The following is a 24,921-nucleotide window of genomic DNA, read 5'->3' as shown; positions in this document are numbered from 1 at the left end:
TTTTCTTGTGTTCTTAGAACATTTGCACTCTGTTTAATCTTTTAGGACAAAAACCCTAAATCTTAGGGATCATAAACTGAATTTACTAGATATCTCCTGATTTCTTGCATTTGATCCCTGGTAGACAACTGTCACTGACCCTCATGGCTCTCAGGCCCCCAGATGATGTCAACATCATGCACTTCTTTGGCCTTAGGGCCTTTTGTTCCTTGTCTCAGAATGCTCTACGTGGCCCTGCCTCTCAGATGGTAATTTGGATGGCTTAGTGTGACAAGTTCCCAAATCTACCCCCTCCTCCTATCCAACAAGAGAAAAATATGTATACAGAAAGCTTTGCAGATGAGAAATGTAGACATGTGCTACTTGGAAGGTGTTCTTTTGGATTAATGGACAAAATTAAGAACAGATTTTGATGGTCTTGCACACACAAGGGACATCAGAAAGGCAAACTCCTCCAAAACTTCTCTCCTGCTTTGTGGGACTTGAAGGACATTATGGCCTGCAACTGTGCAAGTGCCAGGATGCCAGATGCTCTTTTCCACATCTCTCTGTGTCTATGAGCTGGGTAATTGCTAATAACCCTTTTACTACTGGACAAATTATCTTTATAGTTAAAGCAAAAAGAAAAAAAAAGTAACAAATAGGGAAACTTTAAGCCAAAATGTAACACCCAAGCCCTACCATAAAAGTTTCTTTAGAAGTATCAGGAATTTCTACCAAGTAAACGAACTGTTATTCTAAGCTGCTCAGGTGAGAGCCTTTGGCCACTGCTGATGGAGGAGTTGGAGTTGGTTTCTCTACCATTAACCTTCACAGAGGCCCCTCAAAAGTAAAAATGATAAAGACATTGTTGCAGCTCCTTCGCTTTAGATCCTGACTTCCCTTGGTAGAGACCACTGCTTCTGCTTCCCTAATTTAAGACTATGTCTCACTCTGATATATTAATTTTCTGTGTGATTTTCCTTGTATTTGAGTTTGGGGCACCTCTGCTGAATTATATATATATTTCACACTTTAGATTTTGTTCCTTTGTTGCCTTAAGCGTCGACTACGTTGTTCAGCGTTTTGGCACCAGACCTCTGGTTGATCCATCAACATTTCTCACTGGGTTAGACTGGGAAGCACCATGGCATGCTGTTCTTATGGTGCATAGTAGTTCCCGAAAATTTATTTCCAATAATAGAATTCAATCACTCTCAAATCAAGGGATTAAAAACGTGTCTCTCTTAATGCTAGAAAACAATTTCCTTAATTGCAAGCTTGTTTTAATTTTGTTGATTTACACTCACACGCACAATGTGAAAGAGGGTAAAAACCTAGTAAATGCATTCGGGACAAATGAGCAATTGAATGATTTTCATGTTTCCTTCTATTTATTGTCTTTACCACTCTTGTCATCTGTATTTTCAAAGTAATTCATATAGAATGATCTATACATCTCCCCCCTCATAGTTTGCTGATTTTCCCATATCCATTTGCTTTCCATGAATTCTCTGCTGAGTGTAATAAGGTGCTTGTCTCTCTGTCTCTCTTTTTTCCTCTCTTTTTGGAATATTGTTGATCTTTAAACATCTTACATTAGATAACGAGAAAAAGTCGTGAAGTTTTATTGCCTATGTAAGAATAAATACAGCAATAAATCAGCCACAACTGCTGACTTAGCAAAGATATCTGGGCTATAAACTGGTTGACCTTTGTTATTTAGTCCACAGAATTGGGGAGGGGGAGATATGGTTTTTATTGCTATGAAAGTAATTGGATGAATTTTTTTTTGTCTTTTGCCTTTTAGGACTATACCTGCTGCATATGGAGGTTCCCAGGCTAGGGGTCTAATCAGAGCTGTTGCTGCTGGCCTATGCCAGAGCCACAGCAACGCTAGATCTGAGCCATGTCTGCCACCTACACCACAGTTCACAGCAACGCCGGATCCTTAACCCACTGAGCAAGACCAGGGATCAAACCCAAAACCTCATGGTTCCTAGTCAGATTCGTTAACCACTGAGCCATGATGGGAGTTCTGGATGAAAATGTTTTAATATTTCATTGTTAAAAACCGAGAGAATCTTCTAGGTTCATAGCATATTGGGACATTTCAGAGAAAATCATGACAAAAATGGTGCACAAGAGCAATTAGAGAAAAGGAAATTAGAAAAGAACAAAGGAATATAATACAGGTCAGAGGAGCTTTGAGAAAGACTGAAGAGCAGCTACCTAGAGGAAACTGACAGATGTTGGAAGATTATTTCTTCATAGAGACGGAATGTTGGCTATGGAGGTTATTAGTCACTGCATATATAGTGGTGAGACTCTGGGCTCAGTCTGGAGTTGTGAGAATTAGGTACAAACTTTATGGGACATGGCAGTTTATGACTCTCCTCTTAAAAGGCTAAATGGTGACAAACCAAAAACATAACTAAATAAGAGGCAAAATGCAGCTGGAACCATTTTTGATTTACCTGCACCAAAAAACTCCACAGTTTCCCGAACTCTGTCATCATCCTAGACACTCCCCTCTTCTCCAAAGCCTTCTTTTCCCTCTGCTCTTATGATGTTTCCCCATTTTTATGGTCTTGGCATCTAGGAGCATCTACTTCCCATGGGATTTAAGCTTGTGTAGATTAATTTAGTCAACTCATAATTGTGGCTCAGTTGACTGCTTTAACCCTGATTCGGTGGTCTTCTGCCTTGAGGATCTTTGCCACCATGTATCCTCTTTTGCAATCTTTAGTAGTGGGTGAAATGTCACCTAATCTTTCCGAGGCATAATCATTTCAGGTAATACTTGCTTCCCAGTCACTTTCATCTTTCACTTTCTGGTTTCCTTTCTACATAAACATGTTTTTGTATATCCCATTTAAAAACAAAATAAAAGTAAAGAAAGCTAGTCAAAATTAGCACAAACAAAAATTCCTTCCTTCTAACCTGCTTTCTGTTGTAGATTTGCCACATCTCTCTTCCTCTTATAGTCAATGATTCTTCAAAAGAGTGGTCCATACTCAGCCTTTTCTCTTACCTAACATCCATTCAAATCAGTCTGCTGAAGGTGCCTTAGGCAGATCACATGAGCTCTGCTTGAGCTTTTTTCAGCTTTGAGCTAACTTGACCTTCTATAGCATTTGGTCATATAGTGTCACTAAGTCTGTGACATTCTTGTCTTGTTTGATTTCCATGAAATAGCACTCTTTTTGGTTTCTATGAGTCTCCGTGGCCCAATTATGGGGTCTTAACCTCTTCTCACACCCCAATTTTTCATACTGAGGTTTTTAAGCTTTTGCTTTACTTTTCTCAATCTGTATGATTTCTACTCTTAATTTTATCTAGTCAAATGAATTTAGTAATCAACTGTATAAGTGTATTTTAGATATTCCTTCTGAGCTTTTGACAGATATTTTTAAAATTTTATTTTTTATGTATAGTGATTTTTATTTTTTTCTATTATAGCTGGTTTAAAGTGTTCTGTCAGTTTTCTACTGTACAGCATGGTGACCCAGTTACACATGCATGTATACATTCTGTTTTAACACATTATCATTCTCCATCATTTGACAGATATTTTATTTTTTAATTTACTTTATTTTTAATGTAATTAAAAAATTTTTTTTCCATTATAGCTAGTTTTCAGTGTTATGTCATTTTCTACTGCACAGCATGGTGACCCAGCTACACATACATGTATAGATTCCTTTTTCTCACATTGTCATGCTCTATCATAAGTGACCAGACAGAGTTCCCAGTGGATCTCATTGGTTATCCTGTTCAAAGGCAATGGTCTGCGTCTATTATCACCAAGTTCCCAATCCATCCCACTCCCTTACCCTCCTCCTTGGCAACCACAAGTCTATTCTGCAAATCCATGATTTTGTTTTCTGTGGAAAGGTTCATTTGTGCCATATATTAGATTCCAGATATAAGTGATATCATATGGTTTTTGTCTTTCTCTTTCTGATTTACTTCACTCAGTATGAGAGTTTCTAGTTCCATCCATGCTGCTGCAAATGGCATTATTTTGTTCTTTTCATGGCTGAGTAGTATTCCATTGTGTATATATACCACATCTTCCTAATCCAATTATCTGTTGATGGACATTTTGATTGTTTCCATGTTTCGGCTACTGTGAATAATGCTGCAATGACATGCAGGTGCATGTGTCTTTTTAAAGTAGAATTTTGTCTAGATATATGCCTGAGAGTGGGGTTGCTGGATCATATGGTAGTTCTATGTATAGATTTCTAAGGTACTTCCATACTGTTCTCCATAGTGGTTGTATGAACTTACATTCCCTCTAATGGTGCAGGAGAGTTCCATTTTCTCCACACCCCCTCCAGCACTTGTTATTTGTGGACTTAGTAATGATGGCTGTTCTGACTTGTGTGAGGTGGTATCTCATGGTAGTTTTGATGTGCATTTCTCTAATTATCAGTGAGGTTGAGCATTTTTTCATGTGCTTGTTGGCCATCGGTATCTCTTCCTTGGAGAAATGTCTATTCATGTCTTTTGCCCATTTTTCCATTGGATTGTTGGCTATTTGACTGTTGAGTTGTGTAAGTTGTTTGTATATTTTAGAGATGAAGCCCTTGTCAGTTGCATCATTTGAAAGTATTTTCTCCCATTCTGTAACTTGTCTTTTTGTTTTCTTTTTGGTTTCCTTTGCTGTGCAAAATCTTGTCCGTTTGAGTAGGTCCCACTGGTTTATTTTTGCTTTTATTTCTGCTGTTTTCGGAGACTGACCTGAGAAAGCATTTGTAAGGTTGACGTCAGAGAATGTTTTGCCTATGTTCTCTTCCAGAAGTTTGATGGTGTCTTATCTTGTATTTGAGTCTTTCAGCCATTTTGAGTTTATTTTTGTGTGTGGTGTGACAGTGTGTTCTAGTTTCATTGACTTGCAATATTTGCTGAAAAGACTGTCTTTTCCCCATTTTATGTTCTTGCCTCCTTTATTGAAGATTAGTTGACCAGAGGTATCTGGGTTTATTTCTGTGTTCTCTGTTCTGTTCCATTGGTCTTCTGTCTCTTTTGGTATCAGTACCACACTGTCTTGATGACTGTGGCTTTGTAATATTGCCTGAAGTCTGGGAGAGTTATACCTCCTGCTTGGCTTTTGTTCCTCAGAATTGCTTTGGCAATTCTGGGTCTTTTGTGGTTCCATATAAATTTTTGGATTGTTTGTTCCAGTTCTGTGGAAAATGTCATGGGTAATTTGATAGGGATTGCACTGAATCTATAGATTGCTTTGGGTATTATGGCCATTTTTACAATATTAATTTTTCCAACCCAGGAGCATGGAATATCTTTCCATTTCTTTACATCTTCTTTAATTTCCTTCATTAATATTTTATAGTTCTCGGCATACAAGTCCTTTACCTCCTTGGTCAGGCGTATTCCTAGGTATTTGAGTTTTTGAGGTGAAATTTTATTTTATTTTTTTTTAAATTTTATTTTCCCACTGTACAGCAAGGGGGTCAGGTTATCCTTACATGTATACATTACAATTACAGTTTTTCCCCCACCATTTCTTCTGTTGCAACATGAGTATCTAGACATAGTTCTCAATGCTATTCAGCGGGATCTCCTTGTAAATCTATTCTAGGTTGTGACTGATAAGCAATTTTAAAAGGTATTGTATTTTTGTATTCCTTTTCTAATATTTCATTGTAGTATATAGAAATGCGACTGATTTCTGAATGTTAATCTTATATCCTGCTACTTTGCTGAATTTGTTGATCAGTTCAAGTCGATTTGGGGTTGAGTCCATGGTGTTTTCCATATATAGTGTCATGTCATCTGCATACAGTGACAGTTTTCCTCTTTTTTTCCTATTTATATGCCTTTTATTTCTTTTGTTTGTCTGATTGCTGGGGCTAGGACTTCCAATTCTGTGTTGAATAACAGTGGTGAGAGTGGGTATCCTTGTCTTGTTCCAGATTTTAGTGGGAACGCTTTCAGCTTTTCTCCATTGGGTATTATATTGGCTGTGGGCTTGTCATAAATGGCTTTTATTATGTTCCCTCTCTACCCACTTTGGTAAGAGTTTTGATCATGAATGGATGTTGGACTTTGTCAAATGCTTTTTTTGCATCTATTGAGGTGATCATGTGGATTTTGACTTTTCTTTTGCTAATGTGGTGGAATGACACTGATTAATTTGCATACATTGAACCATCATTGTGCACCTGGGATGAAATCCCACGTGGTCATGGTGTATGATCTTTTTTATATGTTGTTGGATTCGGTTGGCTAAAATTTTGTTGAGAATTTTTGCATCTATATTTATCAAAGATATTGGCCTATAGTTTTCTTTTTTGGTGATATCTTTGTCTGGTTTTGGTATTAGGGTGATAGTGGCTTCACAGAATGTCTTTGGGAGTGTGCCTTCTTCTTCAACCTTTTGAAAAGTTTAAGGAAGATGGGTATAAGTTCCTCTTTGTATGCTTGGTAGAATTCACCTGTGAAGACATCTGGTCCTGGGCTTTTATTTGTAGGAAATGTTTTTATGACATATTCAATTTCATTTCTAGTGATCAGCCTGTTCAGTTGATCTATTTCTTCTTGATTCAGTTTTGGCAGGCTGTAAGTCTCTAGAAAGTTTTCTCTCATGGTTTTTTGTATTTCTGCCATATCCATTGTGACTTCTCCTTTTTCATTTCTGATTTTGTTTATTTGGGTTTTTTCTCTCCTCTTCTTGGTGAGTCTAGCCAGAGGTTTGTCAATTTTGTTGATCTTTTCAAAGAACCAGCTCTTAGTTTGATTGATTTTTTCTATTGTTTTTTGAATCTCTATTTTATGGATTTCTTCTCTGATCTTTGTGATTTCCTTCTTTCTGCTGACTTTAGGTTTTGTTTGTTTTTCTTTTTCTTTCCTTTTTCTTTCTTTTTTTTTTTTTGTCTTTTCTAGGCCCACATATGGAGGTTCCTGGGCTAGGGGTCTAATTGGAGCTGTAGCAGCTGGCCTCCACCAGAGCCACAGAAACACAGGAACTGAGCCACATCTGTGACCTACACCACAGCTCATAGCAGTGCCGGACCCTTATCCCACTGAGCAAGCCCAGGGATTGAACCTGCTACCTCATGGTTTCTAGTCAGATTCATTAACCACTGGGCCTTGATGGGAACTCCTGTGCTTCTTTTTCTAATTCAGTTAGGTGGTGGGTTAATTTGTTGATTTGAGATTTTTCTTCTTTTTTTTGCAGAAGGTCTTTATTGCTATGAACTTCCCTCTGAGGAATGCCTTTGCCATATCCCATAGATACTGAGTGGTTGTGTTTTCATTATCATTTGTCTCAAGGTATTTTTTAATTTCCTTCTTGATTTCCTCATTGACCCATGGGTTTTTTAGTAGCATGTTGTTTAGTCACCATGTCCTCAGTTTTTTCTCATTTCTTTTCCTGTGGTTGATTTCTAGTTCCATGCCATTGTGGTCAGAGAAGATACTTGAAATAATTTCTATGCTCTTAAATTTGTTGAGGTTAGCTTTGTGCCCCAGGATGTGATCCATCTTTGAGAATGTTCCTTGTGTCCTTGAGAAGAAGGCTTATTCTGATTTTTTTGGATGCAGTGTTCTGAAAATATTAAGTCTAACTTTTCTATTGTGACCTTTAGTATCTCTGTTGCCTTATTGATTTTTCGTCTAGTGGATCTGTCCATTCATTTCAGTGGGGTGTTAAAGTCTCCTACTATGAATGTAGTCCCATCAATTTCTCCTTTTATGTCTGTTAGTATTTGTTGTAGGAATCTGGGTGCTCCTATATTAGGGGCATATATATGGATGATTGTAATATTCTCCTCTTGAATGGATTCTTTAACCATTAAATAGTGTCCTTCTTTGTCTTTCTTTAAGGCCTTCATTTTAAAGTCTATTTTGTCTGATATGAGTATTGCAACTCCTGCTTTCCTGTCTTGTCCATTGGCATAAAATACCTTTTCCCATTCCCCCACTTTCAATCTATATGTGTCCTTTGCCCTAAGGTGAGTTTGTTGTACACATTGGATTTAATCTTATCCAATCTGCCACTCTGTATCTTTTGGCTGCATCATTCAGTCCATAGACATTTAAGGTGATTCTTGATAGATATGTATTTATTGCTATTTTAAAACTTGCTTTCCAGTTGATTCCATGTTTCTCTTTTCTTCATTTCTTTTTTTGGTTGGATGATTTTCATTTATTTTATGCTTAAGTATTTTTCTTTTCAGTTTCTGTGAATGTAATGTTTGGTTTTGATTTGTGGTTGCATTGTTTTTTAAGTATGTAAACCCCTTCCTACATCTGCTTGCTTTAGCCTGACAGTCATATAGGTTCAAACACATCATTAAAATAAAAAACAAGAATTTATATTTTCTTACTTACCTTCCCCACATTGTATGATTTTGATGTCTTTTTTTTTTAACTAATTCATGTTTAGATTGTGTGCTAGTTTATTTAAGTGATTGCTTTCCAATTGTGGTTTCCTCCATCTTAGTTCTTCTTACTTCTTTTTTTTTCTTAATTTAAAGAAGCCCTTTAAATATTTCTTTTAGAATGGGTTTAGTATTGCTGTACTTTTTCAGCTTTTGTTTGTTGGAAAATTCTTTATTTCTCCTTCTATTTTAAATAATATTCTTGCTGGATACAGTATTCTAGGTTGCAACTTCTTTCCTTTCATCACTTTATATATATCTTGCCACTCCCTTCTGGCCTGTAGTGTTTCTGTAGAGAAATCAGCTGATAGCCTTATGGGGGTTCCCTTATAATTAATGCTTTGCTATTGTCTTGCTGCCTTCAGAATCCTCTCTTTATCTTTAACTGCCATTTTTATTATAATATGTCTTGGTGTGGTCCTATTTGGGTTCAGCTTGTTTGGGGCTCTCTGTGCTTCCTGTATCTTGGTATCAGCTTCCTTTAGATTTAGTTTTCCAATAAATTTCTTCAAATATATTTTAAATCCCCTTTTCGTTTTCTTCTCCTTCTGGAATTCCTATTATTCATATTGGCCTGCTTTATTTATTTACTTTTTTCACTGTACACCATGGGGACCCAGTTACACATACATGTATACACAAATTATTCTCCCATTGTCATGCTCCATTGTAAGTATCTAGACATAGTTCTCAGTGCTACACAGCAGGATCTCATTGTAAATCCATTCCAAGAGCAATAGTTTGCATCCGTTAACCCCAAGCTCCCAATCCCTCCCCCTCCCTCCCCCTCCCCCTGGGTAACCACAAGTCTATTCTCTAAGTCCATGATTCTCTTTTCTGTGGAAAGTTACCTTTGTGCCTTATATTAGATTCCAGATATAAGTGATATCATATGGTATTTATCTTTCCCTTTCTGACTTACTTCACTCACTATGAGAGTCTCTAGTTCCATCCATGTTGCTGCAAATGGCATCATTTCATTCTTTTCATGGCTGAGTAGTATTCCATTGTGGATATATACACCACCTCTTCCTAATCCAATCATCTGTTGATGGACATTTGGGTTGTTTCCATGTCTTGGCTACTGTGAATAGTGCTGCAATGATATGCAGGTGCATGTCTCTTTTTCAAGGAAAGTTTGTCTGGGTAAATGTCCAGGAGTGGGATTGCTGGATCATATGGTAGTTCTATGTATAGATTTCTATGATACCTCCATACTGTTCTCTATAGTGGCTGTATCAGCTTACCTTCCCACCAAGGATACAGGATGGTTCCCTTTTCTCCACAACCCCTCCAAAATTTGTTATCTGTGGACTTATTAATGATGACCAATCTGACTGGTGTGAGGTGGTATCTCATGGTAGTTTTTTCTTTTGGTTTTGGGTCTGGTGTCCTGATTGGGCGATTTCCATTTTTCTATCTTCCAAGTCACTAATTCATTCCTCTGCATTATTCATCATGCTCTTTAGTGACTTTAACTCAGTTTGCATCTCTGCAAATGAGTTTTCGAATTTTTCTTGGCTCCTTATGTTTTCTAGCTCCCCTCCCAAGTAATCCGCATTACTGTTCATATCCTCTACTAATTCCTTCAGTATTTTCATTATCTATCTTTTGAGCTAAATGTCTGCCAGGTGGCAAAATTCTGTTTCATTGTTGACTGCTTTAGGTGACTTCTTCTGTTCCTTTAACTGGGAATGGTTTCTGAGCTTCTTCGTCTTGCTTATGTTTGTCTTTTCCCCTGAGTTTAGGGAAGCCAAACTGTAGTCTTGTGGAGGCCACTTCTATGCAAGAGCGCCCCTTTGTATTTTTTTTGGGGGGTTAGTATTTATTTTTTGTGTGGGAGTCTGAATATTTGCTGTCTCTTTCTTTGATGTGAGCAGGCTGTTATCCCCAGGATGCTCAGTGTGTTTTCAGGGAGAAGGAGGCAAAGGGTAAGGCCAGCAGTCAGTGCCTGGTCGTTGGGCTCTCAGCAGCAGCAAGGACCTGCAGGAAGCTGGCACGAGCTACTCCTAGTTTCAGGGCCCTGGGAAGTGGTAATGAGCTCTAGGCAGATCTACAAAGTGTCTGGAGCATTTGGCAGTAGCAGCAGCTGGGTGTGTGAGTTCCTAGGGGAGGGAGTGAGAGCAACAACAGCTAGTATTCAATTATAATGCCCTCCTCTGAGGTGATTGGAATTGCAGGTGGTGCCTGTCCAGGGACCCCTAGTGGTAGCAGGCCATGACCACCTCTGGAGTTAGTGATAACTGCGGTGGTTTGCCCACCACCTGTAGACCATGCATGAAGCACCCCATCTCACTTAGCCCACATAGGAGGTGCTGCACAGGCTGCTCCTAGTTGCAGGATCCTGGGAAGTGACAGGGATCAGGTATGTGGGTACTGCCATGAGCATTCAGCAGTGGCAGCAACAGGGCCAGTTTGTGTCCAGGGGTACAAGAGCACCAACAGGTGGTGTTTGGTCACAAGCCCTCCTCTCTGTTGCCCTGAGGTGACTGGGACTGCAAGTGGTGCCTGTTCATGGACCCCTAGTGGTAGCGGGACACTCCCACATCTGGAGCCAGAGAAAACTGCGGTGGTTTGCCCCCACCTTCTGTAGACCATGCAAGAAGCACCTCATCCTGCTTAGCCCCCACAGGAGGTGCTGCACAAGCTGCTCCTAGTTGCAGTTTCCTGGGATGGGACAGTGATCAAGCGTCTGGGCACTGCCCAGGGTTTTCGGCAGTGGTAGCAGCAGAGCAGGTGTGTTCCCAGTGGAGTGAGAACAACAACAGGTGGTGTTCCATCACAATGTCCTTCTCTATGGTGCCCTCTGAGGTGGTTGGGGCGGCAAGTTTTTTTTTTCTTTTTTTTTGTATTTTTGCTATTTTTTTGGGCCACTTCCGTGGCATATGGAGGTTCCCAGGCTAGGGGTCTAATCGGAGCTGTAGCCGCTGGCCTATGCCAGAGCCACAGCAACGCGGGATCCGAGCCGCGTCTGCAACCTACACCACAGCTCACGGCAACGCCGGATCGTTAGCCCACTGAGCAGGGGCAGGGATCGAACCCGCAACCTCATGGTTCCTAGTCGGATTCGTTAACTGCTGCGCCACGACGGGAACTCCTGCAAGTTATTTTTGTTCAGTTATCCCCAGTGGCTGTGGGCCACATCCACCTTTGGAGTTAGAGATAACTGCAGTGGTTTGCCCCCACCACGTTCAGACCACACAAGAAACACCCTGCCCCACTTAGTGCATGCAGCAGGTGCTGTGCCAGCTGTTCCTAGTTGTAGGGTCTTGGGAAGGGACATTGACCAAGTGTCTAGGCATTACCCAGAATGTTTGTCAGTGGCAGGTGCAGGGCGGGTGTGTTCCCAGGGGAGTGACAGCAACAGCATACATGCTTGGTTGCATGCCTTTTTTTTTGGCCAATACCCGAGGTGACTGAGGCCACAGGTGGAGCCCACTCACAGACCCCCAGTGGTGGCAAGCCATGCCTCCCTCTGGCCTCGGAGATGACTGCCCCGGTCTGACCCTGATGCTAGGGAGGATGAAGGATGGCAGTTGCAGCCAGACCACAATAGTGAATGTCGTCCTTTCCCTGATGCTAGGGAGGAAGAAGGATGGCAGTTGCAGCCAGACCACAATAGTGAATGTTGTCCTTTCAAAACTGCAGCCATTACCTCATTCTTTCTCCACGGAAAGAGCTTCTCAATATTTTTTTGCCAGAGGCACCATGCTGCACTTAGCCCCCTGATGCCCTTAACCCACACAAGAGGGGACTGGCCACTGGTAGCCTTTCACAAGAAGGTCCCAGACTCCTGTAAAGGAGCAAGAGGCTTCTCACACAGAGCGTGCTCCAGAGCCGCCCTGCCCTCTGAGAGAGCCCACAGGCACACACGCATGCGCAGGAGGAAAGTGTGCAGGGAGTTTCCTATGGCGGTCCACCCCTTCTCCTCTCCCTTCCCCAACAATGGTGCCTTGCCTCTCCTGTGGCCAGGACCTTTCCCCGGGTTCCCTCTGCTGTGGCATTCCACTCCCCAGCCTGTAGCACACCGATCCCCCACCCATGGCGCACTGCTCCTTAGCCCCTTAGGCTGTCCCCACACAACCAGCCCCTGTCCTCTTCCTAGGACTGATATACGCAGCCTAAGTCTCATCACCAAGCCCCTGCCCAAGCATCTCAGGCTGTGGTGTCCTGGCTGGTGGTTCAGATGATCTGGCTGGCTCTCTCTCTCTGCTTTGCCCTCCTCAGTCCAGCTGCTGTGCTTTTCTTAGTGACTTTGAGGTCCCTCTGTCTTGGCTGATCTTTCCATCAGTTAGGTGGCTTTCCAGGGTGTGGGTTCCTTTTCCTTCACTGCTCCCTCTCAGGAATCCTAGTCCCATCCTGGTTCCTTTTGTCTCTCTCTCTCTCTCTTTTTTTTTCCTTTTCTTCTACCCAGTTATGTCAAGAGTTTCTTGCCCTTTTTGGAGTTTTGAGTTCTTTTGCCAGCATTCAGTTGCTGTTCTGTGCGAGTTGTTTTACATGTAGATGTGTTTTTTTTGTGTTTGTGGGAGAAGGTGAGCAAGACCTCTTTCTTCTCCACCATCTCGCTCTGCCCCCTTGACAGATATTTTAATTGCCTCCAAAACATTTCCTCTTGATTGTCTTACTTATATTTCAAATTTAACATACATAACAATGAACTCACCATTTGCTCAGGACGCATTCTCCTGTGGCTGTAATGTCATTCTCAGGGAATGCCAAATCATCTACTCATTATATTTAGCACTTTCAATATTTTCTGATTATAATTATTTAGAGAATTTTGTTTGATGGTTTTTTTGCTGCACCTATGGCATATGGAAATTCCTGGGCTAGGGGTCAAATTGGAGCTGCAGCTGCCAGGCTACACCACAGCCACAGCAACAGCAACATAGGATCTGAGCCATGTCTGTGACCTACACCACAGCTTATGGCAATGCCAGATCCCTAAACCACCGAGCGAGGCTGGGGATTGAAACTGCATTGTCTTGAATACTTGTATTTGTTACCTCTCAGCCACCATAGGAACTCCCAAGGAAATATTTTTCTGAAGTGTGTACTTTTTCTGTTTATTTTTTGTGTGTATTAATCGGCTTTTCGTATTTTTGCTCTACTATCAGAAGATTACTGCTGGAAATATGGGTAGCTCTGTTTGGTATGTCAACCCAACCTGATATTTAAACAGTCATAAAAGTGGAAATGGTCATGTTCCTTCAGATTTAAAATCCTGCTGCCTTGGAAAACATGGTTCAAAATCTGGCAAATGTACATTCGTTTGAGGCCCTTTTCTTCAAGGGAGAAGAGTTTTTCTTCAAAGAATTCCAAAATTGCAGGAAATTTTGCACTGTCCCCTTCTTCTCTCCTGCCCCTGAAAACCTCCTGCACTGTCCAAGCACCTAAGAATGTCCAGTGGGAAAATGCAGCCCTCGGTGTGGGAGCCTTCAATTTCTGAGTAATTACCCCAGATACACCTAACTATCAAGAGACTCTGATTTTCCTCTCTCCTCCACCCATGTCCCTTTGCTTGAGCCAAGCCCCTTGCTTGAGTCAGCAAATTCCCCCAGGAGATAAAATGGCCAGTGACTCAGAAGCTGTGTTATATATGCAATGGAATACTACTCAATCATAAAGGGAAAGAAGTAACACCATTTTCCACAACCCAGATGGACCTAGAGATTATCATACTAAGTGAAGTAAGTCATAATGAGAAAGAAAAATACAATATGAGGAGTTCCTGTCATGGCTCAGGGGTTAACGAATCTGACCAGAAACCATGAGGTTGTAGGTTCAATCCCTGGCCTTGCTCAGTGGGTTAAGGATATGGTATTGCTGTGAGATGTGGTGTAGGTCACAGATGCAGCTTGGATCCCATGTTGCTGTGGCTCTGGCATAGGCTGGCAGCTACAGCACCAATTAGACCCTTAGCCTGGGAACTTCCATATGCCATGTGTGTGACCCTAGAAAAAAGAAAAGATTATCATTCAGGATTTCCTGACGTGGTGCAGTGGTTAATGAATCTGACTAGGAACCATGAGGTTGCAGGTTTGATCCCTGGCTTTGCTCAGTAGGTTAAAGATCCAGTGTTGCCATGAGCTGTGGTGTAGGTCACAGATGCAGCTTGGATCTGGTGTTGCTGTGGCATAGGCTGGCAGCTGTAGCTCTGATTAGACCCCTAGCCTGGGAACCTCCATATGCCATGAGTGTGGCCTTGAAAAGACAAAAGACAAAAAAAAAAAGATTATCATTTATATTTGAAGGCAAGAGTAAAAGTTTTACAGCCAAGCATAAGCATCACCATGAAACCATCCTTATAAGATCATTTCTAAGTAGAAAAGAAATACAACTAGAAATATGAAATTTATGAAAGGAAAAATCTCATCTTAAAAAGCAAATATACAGTAAAGGTAGTAGATAAACACATTACAAAGCTAGTAGATAGGTTAAAAGGCAAAAATACTAAAAACATCTATATCTATAATAAGTCGTTAAGGGATACACAAAACAATAAGATATATGATGTATGATGTCAAAAACATTAAATATGGTTGGAAGGGGTAAAAATACATTGCAGTTAGAGTGCATTTACACTTACGAGATTGGAGTTCTTGTAGCTCAGCAACAATGAACCTGACTAGTATCTGTGAGAATGGGTGTTCAATCCCTGGCCTTACTCAGTGGTTAAGGATCTGGTGTTGCTGTGAGCTGTGGTGTAGGCCAGCAGCTATAGCTCTGATCTGACCCCTAGCCTGGGAACTTCCCTATGCTGCAAATTCACCCCTCCCCAGTAAATAAACTTAGGAGATCATCAGCTATATAGAGGTTGTGTATTTGAACCTCATGGTAACCAAATACCAATCACTTACATATACACCCAAAAATATTCAAACATAGCACTTAAGAAAGTCATCAAATCACAAGGGAAGAGAGCAAAAGAGGAAAGAAACAAAAAAGAACTACCAAAACAGGAAACAATGAACAAGATGTCAAAAAGTATATCCCAATCAATAATTGCTTCAATTATAAATGCTTCAATCAAAAGACATAGAAGAGCTGAAGATTCTATCCCAAAACAGCAGAGTAAGATTTCTTTCCCAAATATGCATGGAACAGTCTTTAGGATAGATCACATTCTAGGCTACAATGCAAGTCTCAATGAACTTGAAAGATTAAAACTATATCAAGCATTTTTTCTACTCAAGAGTATGAGACCAGAAGTCAACTATAAAAAATTAAGAACATGTGGAAGGAAAACAATATATTACTAAACAACTAAGGGGTCACCGAAAAAATCAATGAGGAGGTAAAACATACCTGGATCAAATGAAAATGGAAACACATTGATCTAAAATCTGTGAGACACAGCAAAAGCAGTACTGAGAGGGAATTTATAGCAACATAAGCCCATCTCAGTAAACAAGAAAAATTTCAAATAAACAATCTAACCTCAAGGAACTAGATAAAGGAAAATAATCAAAACCAAAGTAAGCAGGAGGAAAGAAATATTAAAGATCAGAGCAGAAATAAATGAAGTAGAGACTTAGAAAAGATCAAAGAAACTAAGAATTGCTTCTTTAGAGATAAGATTGATGTAATTTTAGCTGGGCTCATCAAGAAAAAAGAAGCCCAATAAATAAAATTATAAATGAAAGAGAAGTTACACTGATACTACAGAATTACAAAGGAATTACAAAGGCATTGCTACAAACAGTTATGTTACAATAAAATGGACAGCCTAGAACAAACGAATAAATTCTTGGAAACATAATCTCCCAAGATTGAATCAAAAGAAATATAAAATAAGAACAAACTGATGATCATTAGTGATACTGAATCAGTAATAATTATTTCAAAAAAACCTCCAAAAAAAACCCAAATGTCTAAGACCGAATGGCCTCACAGGTGAATTCTACCAAACATTTAAAGAAGAGTCAATATTTATCTGCTTAAACTATTCCAAAAAACTGAAGAGGAAGGAATGCTTCTGAATTCCTTCTGTGGGGCTAATATCATCCTGATACCAAAATCAGACAAAGGCCATACACAAAAAAAGAACATTTCAGGCCAATATAACTGATGAACATAGATGCAAACAATCCTCTGCAAATATTTGCAAGCTGAATTTAACAGTGCATTACATGAATCATACATCATAATCCAAGGGGATTTTCCTAAGGATGCAAGAATGCTGTTTTAGTCTAGTGAACACAGGAGAGATGGAGAAAAAGACCACACAATTGATAAAATACCACCAGAGAGATTTCATCCAAGAATATAAGACAAGTAAAGTGCACATAGTACATAAAAACTCGAATCCTATAAATTATAGGACCTCGCATAAACTGTCTTTTTATAAATGCCAGTTCTATAAATGCATTAGTCTCTTGAAATTTGCATTTGTTTTTTAAAGGGACATCAATACAGACTATAAAATTAGTGTTTAAAGTACAGTCTTCTAACAGTTTGCTCATATAATTATAGCATGTATTTTCCTCCTAACTCATTTTTGAAAATTGTATTTCCCCCAATACATGAATCAGTCATTAACATCACCTTTATTCCATTTATTTTCTGTTTGTTTACAAAAGATTTGTTTGCTGAGAAATTCTCTACTATTATGTAAGTTAATAGGAATGAGAAGTATTTAATTAGAGCTATGTCGCTAAATTCTTTGACTTTCTGCAGTATATAATAAAATCAGAGAGTACAAGCTTTCAAAGCTAATTTTGAAAGTTGTTCAATTGATAACTAAATTAATTTTTATTACAATTTTGTTAAATGCAAAGAATTAGAAACCATTAGCATTGCAAACAGACATATAGTCATTCACTTTCTCAACGGTTGTGATATCTTCTAAAAAGACTTTTGGGGACTTATACATATGTTTACTCTAACTATGCAAATAATGTTTTCATATAAAGCTATCTTGCTTAATCTGATATAGTTGGAAGAATTTTCAAAATTAAAAAAATTAATTTCAGTACACTACTACCAAGATAAAAATTTTTATAAAATTATTTTATTAAGTATATGTCTTCATATAAATTTTAAATTACTTATATCCTTAAAACTATTCATAAAAGAAATATGTACAGGATAAAATCCTAGTTATTTTCTGTTCATATCTTCACCATTCTTCTTTTATTCCATCAATTATGAAATTCATTCCCTGTTTTCACTTTTCTAAGACAGAAATGTGATTCCTTGCTATTTTTCCATTCTTGTTTATTTTTGTTCATTTTTTTCTGGTTATGATTCATCCCACCAACTTTCTGTGAACTGGAAATTTTCAGCTTGTTATCATTTTCTGTGTTGTCTTTCCTGGACATTTACTTGAGCTTTTTATCCATTTTACTTTTCAGGAGTACTTCAGAATGAAATTGGTAACTTTTTTTCCTGATAATCTTTTAGTGATGTAATTTCTAGAAACACATTTTCTTTGTTTCCTTTCCTTCTTTTGATATATTCTTAGGCTTCTGTCTTCCAGATAATTACCATAATTTCAAAATAAAGTTGTTGAGATGAAGGGGCTTAGTCTAAGAAGAATGTGTTTTTTCCATTAAATAGAAATTTTCTTTAAACTGGGTTCTCCAATATGTCCTTTGAGATGGATTGCCCATAATTTAGCATGTCTTTCCTCCTTCCTTCCTTCCTTCCTCCCTCCCTCCCTCCCTCCCTTCCTTCTTGTCTTTATTTAATCTATGCACCCACTCCTCCACTGTCTCTAGCATATTTTATTGCTTCTATATTTCTACCTTTCCTTCACCTGACTACTTTTATTATCATGCTTTTTTAAAAAAATAATATAAAGATAACACATAATAGAAAGAGGAAGTTCAAGGGATTCAAAGAAGAAGCACAGTAAAGATGGAGAAATGGACAAAATAATGAGAGAAAACAGGGAAGGAAAACCAAGTAAGGAATTACTTATTTTGTTCCTTTGCAGCCTGGAGGAATTCACAGTTATATCCTGGTGAGCAACATGGACACTGATGAAAAAAATCTATTTGCAAAGATATTTTATTTTTTTATTTTATTTTTTTTATTTTTATTTTTTTATTACTCAGATGAATTTATCACATCTGTAGTTGTATAATGATCATAACAATCTGATATCACAGGATTTCCATCCCACAGCCCAAGCACAGCCCCCCACCCCCCAAACTGTCTCCTCCGGAGACCATAAGTTTTTCAATGTCTGTGAGTCAGCATCTGTTCTGCAAAGAAGTTCCGTCTGTCCTTTTTTCAGATTCCACATGTCAATGAAAGCATTTGATGTTGCTGTCTCATTGTATGGCTGACTTCACTTAGCATGATAGTTTCTAGGTCCACCCATGTTGCAAAAAATGCGGTTATCTCGTTCTTTTTACTGGCTGAGTAATATTCCATTGTGTATATGTACCACATCTTCTTGATCCACTCCTCTGTCGATGGACATTTAGGTTGTTTCCATGTCTTGGCTATTGTAAAGAGTGCTGCAATGAACATTGGAGTACATGTGTCTTTGCGAGTCGTGGTTTTCTCTGGATAGATGCCCAGGAGTGGGATTGCTGGATCAAAATGGCAGTTTCTATGTTTAGTTTTCTGAGGAATCTCCATACTGCTTTCCACAGTAGTTGCACCAATTTACAATCCCACCAACAGTGGAATAGGGTTCCCTTTTCTCCCCACCCACTCCAGCACTTATTGTTTGTAGACTTTTGGAAGATGGTCATTCTGGCTGGTGTAAGGTGGTACCTCATCGTGGTTTTGATTGGCATTTCTCTAATAATGAGTGATGTTGAATACCATTTCATGTGTTTCTTGGCCATCTGTATGTCTTTGGAGAATTGTCTGTTTAGATCTTCTGCCCATTTTTTGATGGGGGTGTTTGTTTTTTTAGTATGGAGCTGCAGAAGTTGTTTATAAATTTTGGAGATGAATCCCTTGTCAGTTGCTTCATTTGCAAAGATTTTCTCCCATTCTGTGGGTTGTCTTTTCATTTTGTTTAGGGTTTCCTTTGCTGTGCAGAAACTGTGAAGTTTGATTAGGTACCATTTGTTTATTTTTCTTTTATTGTCAATACTTTGATAGGTGGATCTGAGAAGATGTTGCTGTTGTTTATGTCAGAGAGTGTTTGACCTATGTTATCCTCTAGGAGTTTGAGAGTATCTGGTCTTCTATCTAGGTCTTTAATCCATTTGGAGTTGATTTTTGTATATGGTGTTATGGACTGTTATAATTTCATTCTTTTCTGTGTGGCTGTCCAGTTTTCCCAGCACCACTTATTGAACAGGCTGTCTTTTCTGCATTGTATAGTCTTGCCTCCTTTGTCATAGATTAGTTGGCTGTAAGTGCATGGGTTGAATTCTGGGCTTTCTATCCTGTTCCACTGATGTATATGTCTGTCTTTGGGCTGGTACCTTACTGTTTTGAGGATTGTTGCTTTGTAGTATAGTCTGAAGTCAGGGAGCCTGATTCCTCCAGCTCCATTTTTCTTTTTCGGGATGTCTTTGGCTATTCTGGGTCTTTCGTGCTTCCAAACAAACTTTAAAATATTTTGTTCAAGTTCTGTGAAAAATGTCCCTGGTGATTTGATAGGGATTGCATTGAATTGTAGATTGCCTTGGACAGTATAGTCATTTTGATAATATTGACTCTTCCAATCCAAGAGCATGGTATATCTTTCTATCTATTTGTGTCATCTTTGATTTCTTTCATCAGTGTCTTCTAGTTTTCGGAGTACAGGTCTCTGTCTCTTTAGGTAGGTTTACTCCTAGGTATTTTATTCTTTTGGATGCGGTGGTAAACGGGATTGCCTCCCTAATTTCCTTTTCTGCTTTTTCATTGTTAGTATATAGAAACGCTATTGATTTCTGTGTATTGATTTTGTATCCTGTGACTTTGCCAAATTCGTGGATAAGCTCTAACAGTTTTCTGGTAGCTTCTTTAGGATTCTCTAGGTATAGTATCATGTCATTTGCAAATAGTGATAGTTTTACTTCTTCCTTTCCAATTTGGATTCCTTTTATTTCTTTTACTTCTCTGATTGCTGTGGCTAGGACTTCCAAAACTATGTGGAAGAGTACTGGCGAGAGCGGACATCCTTGTCTTGTTCCTGATCTCAGCGGGAATTCTTTCAGCTTTTCACCATTGAGAATGATGTTCGCTGTGGGTTTGTCATATATGGCCTTTATCATGTTGAGGTAGGTTCCCACTGTGCCCACTTTCTGAGTGGTTTTTATCAGAAATGGGTGTTGGATTTTGTCAAAGGCTTTTTCTGCATCTATAGAGAGGATCATATGGTTTTTATTCTTCAGTTTGTTAATGTGGTGTATCACATTGATGGATTTGTGGATATTGAAGAACTCTTGCATCCCTGGGACAGATCCCACTGGATCATGATGTACAATCCTTTGAATGTATTGTTGTATGTTAAAGTCCCCCACTATGATTGTGTTATTATCAATTTCTCCTTTTAAGGTTGTTAGCAGTTGCCTTATATATTGTGGTGAACGTATGTTGGGTGCATAGATATTTAAAATTGTTATAACACCTTCTTGGAGTGATCCTTTGATCATTATGTAATGTCCTTCATTGTCCTGAAAATATTCTTCATTTTAAAATCTATTTTGTTTGATATGAGTATTAGCTACTGCAGCTTTCTTTTGATCCCCATTTGCATGAAATATTTTCTTCCATCCTCTCACTTTCAATTTGTATGTGTCCCTACAAGTGAAGTGGGTCTCTTGAAGACAGCATATATATGGGTCTTGTTTTTGTATCCATTCTGCCAGTCTATGTCTTTTGGTTGGGGATTTAGTCCATTCACATTTAAGGTAATTATTGATATGTATGTTTTTATTGCCATTTTCTTGATTGCTTTGGATTTGTTTTTGTTGCTCTTTTTTTCTTTCCTTCTTCTCTTCTTCTTTTCTGCCTACAGAAGTTCCTTTAGTATTTGTTGTAAGGCTGGTTTAGTGTTGCTGAATTCTCTCAGCTTTTGCTGATCTGAGAAGGTTTTGACTTCTTCTTCAAATCTGAAGGAGAACCTTGCTGGGTAGAGTAATCTTGGTTGGAGGTTTTTTTCCTTTCATCGCATTGAGTATATCATGCCTCTCCCTTCTGGCCTGCAGAGCTTCTGTTGAAAAATCTGCTGATAGCCTTATCGGGGTTCCCTTGTATGTTATTTGTTTCTTTTCCCTAGCTGCTTTCAAGATTTTCTATTTGTCTTTAATTTTGGTCAGTTTGATTAGTATATGTCTCAGGGTGTTCCTCCTTGGGTTTATTTTGTATGGTACTCGTTGTGCTTCCTGGATTTGAGCGAGTGATTCCTTCCCCATGTTAGGGAATTTTTTGGCTATTATCTCTTGGAATATTTTTTCTGTTTCCTTCTCTCTCTCTTCTCCTTCTGGCACCCCTATAATACGGATGTTGGTGCATTTCACATTGTTCCAGAGTTCTCTGAGACTCTCTTCATTTGTTTTCAATCTTTTTTCTCTTTTCTGTTCTGCTGTGTAATTTCCACTAATCTGTCCTCCACCTCGCTTATTCATTCTTCTGCCTCCTGTATTCTGCTGTTGGTGGCTTCTAATGAATCCTTTATTTCAGTTATTGTATTTTGCATCTCTTCTTGCTTAAGTTTTTTATCTTGTATCTCTTTGGTCAGTGTTTCCTGTAAGTTATCCATTTTTGCCTCCAGTTTATTTCCAATATCTTGCATCATCTTCAGCATCAACAGCCTAAAGTCTTTTTCCTGGAGGCTGAGAATCTCCTCATGGCTTAGCTGTTTTTCTGGGGTTTTTTCTTTCTCCCTCATCTGAGTTATAGTTCTCTGTCTTTCATTCTTATAGGTTTTTGGTATGGTGACCTTTTTATAGATAATAGAGTTGTAGCCTCTCTTACTTCTGATGTCTGCCCCCCTGTAGCTGAAGTCAGTATGGGGGCTTGGTGTAGGCTTCCTGATGGGAGGGGCTGATGCCTGCCCCCTGGTAGGAGGAGCTGATTCCTATCCCTCTGGTGGGTGGGGCTTAGTCTCTGGATGGGATTAGAAGCAGCTGTGTGCCTGAGGGGTCTTTAGGTAGCCTGTTTACTCAGGGGTGGGGCTGTGATCCCACATGGATTGTTGTTTGCCCTGGGGCTTCTCAGCAGCTGGCTGACAGGTGGGGCCAGATTTTCCCATAATGGCCACCTCCAGAGAAAGGTGCTGCTGCTGAATATTCCAGAGAGCTTTGCTTCCAATGTCCTTCCCTCACAACAAGCTACATTCACCCCTGTTTTCTCAGGATGTCCTCCAAGAACTGCAGTCAGGTTTGACCCAGATTCCCTTGGAGACTTTGCTTTGCCCTGGGACTCAGTGCACGTGAAAGTCTGTGTGCCCCTTTTAAGAATGGGGTCTCCGTTTCCCCCAGTCCTGTGGAGCTCTTGCACACAAGCCCCACTGGCCTTCAATGCCAGATGCCCTGGGGCTCTTTCTCCCTGTGCTAGATCCCCACACGTGAGAGTTTGATGTGTGGCTCAGAACTCTCACTCTTGTAGGTGAGTCTCTGTGAACCAGTTAGTTTCCAGTCTATGGAGCTTCCCATCCAGGAGGTATGGAGTTGTTTATATCATGAAATAGACCCTCCTACCTCTTGATTTGTCCTCCTCTTTTTCTTCTGGAGTAGGGTATATTTTTTAAGGTTTCCGGTCCATTTTGGTGAAGTGTGCTCAGACTTTAGTTGTGAATTTTGTTGTTTTTAGGAGAGAAGTTGAGCTCCAGTCCTTCTATTCTGCCATCTTAATTCTGTCTCCACAAAGATATTTTAAATAAATATCTATGTGTGTACAACAAATACTGAAAATCAAAGAAACTCAAAGCACCCCCTAGATTACCCAATATTTTAACAGATAATAATGTGTTTGAAACATTAAATTGTAGCCATTTTAAACTGCAACATTGTGTTTTGAGCATATGTACACTGGTATTCATGGGCTGAAATCTGAGGACACTAACATGAAAAATACTTTCTTTGGTCAGATACACCATGTTCCCTATTTTCTTGGAGACACCCTAAATAGTTTATAGATATTTATCCTATAGGAACGTTGACTTAGAAGACACAGAAGATGGGTCAGGTCTCAAGTCAGACACAATTTAATAGATTGTGAAAAGAAGTTCAAGTTATGAAAGAGTATATTCCTTGGTTGCTCTTATGCTTGACATAATCTTAGGAAATTTATTATATTCATGGTATTCTGGACAGACAGGCAGATTTATTTTTCAGATGGTGAGATCTCATGATTATTTTTTCTTTATATATTAGAGGAACGAGGAAATCGAAGCTGGTGAGTCTATCAAGATCCAGCAGGGAACTTGCTTTTTGTGGAGTGGCTGGAGGATTCCTGGGTAAAAGTGAGCTGGATCTACCCAGGGCCAGAGGAGTCCTGACAGAACGGGAGCCTTCTGGCCCATGCCTACGACCATTGCCAGAAACTTGATAGTCCACTTGTCTTTGCAGCAAATGTGACCCTGGATGAAGCCACTGCCCATCCTGCCCTCCTCGTGTCTGAAAGAGGGAGGCGAGTTACCTGGCAAGAAACTTGTCAAGATCTTCCCAGATCCACACAGAGATTCAACTCCATTCCCTGTGTGCTGGGTCAGCTGCGCATCAACTCAGGGAGGGCCTACTGGGAGGTGGAGGTTGGGGACATGCAATCTTGGGACTTGGGAATTTGTAGAGATAATGTGACCAGGGAGGGGGTATTCACTATGTCCCCACAGAATGGTTTCTGGGCCATTAGGCTCTATGACGGGGACTACTGGGCCCTCACCTCCCCGGAAACTTCTCTTCCTCTAAGAGAAAGACCCCTTAAGGTGGGGATATTCCTGGATTATGAGGCTGGAGATGTATCTTTCTACAACATGACAGATGGATCCCACATTTTCACCTTTCCCCAGAACACATTCTATGGTGTCCTGAGACCACTTTTCAGACTTTGGTCCTCTGACTCGGGCTCCCTAACCATCTGTTCAGCTGAAGGAGAATGTACTGATATAATTCATAAGTCTACCCTCCAGGCGAAATGATCACTTTGCCCCAAAGAAGATCGCATTTCTCCCCTAGCAAGATATAAATACATTTTTTCCTAGTCCCTACTGGTTCATTGTCAATATAAAGCTCTGTGACACAGACTTGATGATTGTCCCTCATATCAGTTCTTCCTGTTTTTGTCATATATTCCTTCTCATTATTACCTTTTCCTATGACAACCTCCTACAAGTATTAGATTTCTTACACCCCCTTAGTGCATGTGACTAAAGGATGGTGTTGTATTAAAAGGTGAATTACAAGGATGTGTCCTTAAAGGAAAATTGTGTCTTTCTTTTCTTCTTTACTTTTCTTCTGGCTATAAAGTGTCATGATTAATGGAACTCAAAAGACATATATGACCATGTAATATGACGCAGATGGTAGAGAAATTGAAATGAACTTGGGAGTCTGACAACTCCATGGAGCCCCTCTATTGCCCAATTCTAGAATTCTTTTCTGTGAAACATAAACATTTATATCTTTAA

At 39.5% G+C, this 24,921-nt stretch overlaps 1 protein-coding gene across 1 annotated transcript; it reads left to right on the top strand.

Annotated features, from left to right (window-relative positions):
* Positions 1-143: 143 nt before the first annotated feature.
* Positions 144-24,921, top strand: LOC110258589 (butyrophilin subfamily 1 member A1-like). Its single transcript, XM_021081840.1, has 3 exons — positions 144-248; positions 23,669-23,690; positions 23,864-24,921. The coding sequence occupies exons 1-3, from the start codon at positions 144-146 to the stop codon at positions 24,430-24,432; spliced, it is 696 nt and encodes a 231-aa protein (XP_020937499.1). The 3' UTR covers positions 24,433-24,921.

Source organism: Sus scrofa, unplaced genomic scaffold (genome assembly GCF_000003025.6).
Source record: "Sus scrofa isolate TJ Tabasco breed Duroc unplaced genomic scaffold, Sscrofa11.1 Contig2458, whole genome shotgun sequence".
In the NCBI taxonomy this organism is placed as follows: domain Eukaryota; kingdom Metazoa; phylum Chordata; class Mammalia; order Artiodactyla; family Suidae; genus Sus; species Sus scrofa.
Note: the sequence above shows the minus strand (reverse complement) of the source record. Positions and strands in the feature narration are given on the sequence as shown.